Below are 2,969 nucleotides of genomic sequence, written 5' to 3' on the forward strand. Positions count from 1 at the left end.
TTGGGTACAACCATCCCATGGGCGGCCTCACAATTCCATGCAGCAAAGACATATTCACTGATCTTGCTTCTCGTTTGGGGGCATTATGACTTCCAAATGGCAGTTTTAAATTTCTACCTCGGTTTTTTGTAAAGAACTAATTAACCACTAGGACCTTTTGGAGTTTGTAAGACTTGTGGAGACATTTCTCCCAGATTTATGAAATTTGATTTTGGAATTTTTTATTCCCTTTGTGTTATGAGCAAAGACATAAATGACAAACCGATTATTTCACAGTCTACTAAATTTGTGCTGAGATCTTTTCTTCAAATGATGAATGCCCTTAGACAGATAAAGGCATCTCATACATTACCACTCAATTGTCCCTAAGCTGCAGCGATAGCAGATACATGGAATTAAACAATTGGGTTTATGTGATCAGACCATGAACACTATGTGTCGAATAATGACTCACAGCTCATGACAGATTTTGTTTCTTGTATTCATGTCTACCATTGAAGTATATGTGCCACGAGAATAATTACAAACGGGTTTCTGAGCTTTAACAGGAATGAGCAGCAGAGATGTTACGTACCACACAAGAACGCTAGTTTAGTTTGTACAGCAGAGAAATATTTCTATTCTGATTCAGGATGCCAAAAGAGCTCCTGTTTCTACAGCTTTTAGCATGTGAATTAGATATTCTAACACAATTCGACTGAACCTCTTATCACTGGAACATATGTTGGTAGCGGTCTTCATATGATGTGATCATTGCAGGAGCTCCACTTGAAATTTGTCATATTCATTGATCTCTCGATGCAGCAAAAACGTATTCACTGATTTTTCATATTTGCATAAACTTGTCAATTATGCAAGACGTTATTCGTTTCAATGCTTTTCTCAAGCGTCTTTCTTCCTAATGGGATCTAGTCAAGCTCCACAAGTTGGCTCCATAATATTTTCACCTCCGTTCACTAACCAAAATGTCTTCTATGTTCCTTTGCTAGCTTAAGTGTTTTCAGTATTCTATCTATGAGTGGTGTTTGCAATTCTCTACCAGGTACCATTCCTTTTATTCATGGCACCTATGTATCTCAGGACACATTGAAGAAGAAAACTGCATTATCCATATCTCCCTCTAAAAATCAAACCTTTTATTTGGCCAAAACTTAAGACAAAACCATGTGATTTTGGATACATAGTGGCTTGCTCATTATTCCACTTAATTATATCTATATACATGACACGTCATTGGGTTGCCTATGTTTTAAGACAACCGAGAGATTTTAATGATTTTTTTTTTCTGTTTGTTAGGAAGCATAACCACATTACATTTAAAGTATATGGGGCCAAGGATTTGGTATCATTCTTGACCTTATTCTTAGTTTAAAATTGTGCCCTTACAAGTCACATCTATGTCTAACCCTTCCTGTATCCTATACTCCAAACGCAGATCTCAGAAATAATTAGAAAATATGCTCGGCGATCTTATGGTTGACAAGAAATGTTGTTCTTTCATGCAAGTTGGAAGACACAACCACATGATATTTTGCAATTGTGTCTCAGCGTCTCCATCTGCCATTKAATKCCCCTTTTATTACCAATCGTACATTTGAAGTCAATAATGGAAGAGATTAGAGACTAGATTAGAGCCTTCAATAGCCGGGCCATGAGAGGAAGTTCAGGACCTCCCTTTTCTATGTAGCTCGGTTTCACAAATGACTATGATCACAACGACCATGAAATTTAATTATGGTATGTGTAGAACAAATTATATGAAGATCTATGTCAAATGGAACCCACGTATCAATAATTATGGATATACCAAAAGGGCATTTTTTTTCTATTTTATGTTTAAGAACAAGAAAAGAAACGGTTTATGTTTCTTCTTGTATCTATTAGAGAGTTTGTGTATAATAATCCAACAAGAAACGAACAAGTTCGGGTCATACATATTTCCACTAGCTTACAATATGCTTACATCTTCACCAAGGGTCTCCCTTCCTCTCTATTTTCGGAGTTCAGGTCAGTCTCAATGTTCGCCCTTCTCCCGCTTGCCTGTGGGGTGTGTTAGTAGATAAATAAATATGTAAAATATTTGTTTATATTTTCCTTTTCTTGTTTATATAGTTTTAGGTTTTGTTCTGATCTCTATATATTCTCTTTTGAAATACATGTCAAGCAAGCATGTTCTCTAATCCACGCTTAGCTCATAACACGACCGGCATATGTAAATCCTAAATCAAATTTCATAAAACTGGGACAATTATCTCCATGCGTCTTACAAACTTTTAGAGGTCCTATACTCCTATTGGTTAGTACTTTACAAAACCATGGTAGAAATTTAAAACTGCTAGGTACAAGTCATAATGCCCCCAAACGAGAAGCAAGATCAGTGAATATGTCTTCGCTGCATGGAATGGTGAGTCCACCCATTGGATGGTTGTACCCAAATTCTTCCTCTGCCTGATTTAATAATTCTTGAAATGCAGGTTGGCTTAACAATGATACTGGAACCACAAATCTCTTCTTCTCTTGTTCCCCAACATAAACAGCAAAATAACCTTTTGGGATGGCCATGTATGTATTGCTGCTTCCATTTGACAATGATCGTCGAAGAATTTGTTTTGCTTGAATGATCCGAGGCATAAGAATGGCCATTTTTCTAAGGAGCGCACGGTCTGTTTTGTTGTAAAGGCTGATGAAGGAAGAAAAAGCTCAAACTAATCCTTGGAGAAGTATGTTGTTGTGGTTGTGTTTATGTGTTTATGCATATGGAATGGTTTATATAGACAACCGATACACAGAGAGGTAGATGAGAGCTCATGACATATGGTGTAGCTAAAAAGCAATATCACATGGTTTTGTCTTCCAACTTGTAAAGAAAAAGAGTTCTCTTCAGATAAAAAAGAAAATATAGTTATGGCTCTACCCAACACCATGGTCCCATGCATGAGGCTTATATCTACAAATGACTAGTTAGCCAT

General features: G+C 36.7%; 1 protein-coding gene across 1 annotated transcript; it reads right to left on the reverse strand.

Moving 5' to 3' along the window:
- Positions 1 to 2,209: 2,209 nt before the first annotated feature.
- On the reverse strand, positions 2,210 to 2,755 carry LOC112519289 (auxin-responsive protein SAUR21-like). Its single transcript, XM_025127336.1, has one exon. The coding sequence runs from the start codon at positions 2,641 to 2,643 to the stop codon at positions 2,347 to 2,349; it is 297 nt and encodes a 98-aa protein (XP_024983104.1). The 5' UTR covers positions 2,644 to 2,755; the 3' UTR covers positions 2,210 to 2,346.
- Between the last annotated feature and the right edge of the window lie 214 nt (positions 2,756 to 2,969).

This window comes from Cynara cardunculus (genome assembly GCF_001531365.2).
Source record: "Cynara cardunculus var. scolymus isolate 2C chromosome LG 10, CcrdV1, whole genome shotgun sequence".
NCBI lineage: Eukaryota > Viridiplantae > Streptophyta > Magnoliopsida > Asterales > Asteraceae > Cynara > Cynara cardunculus.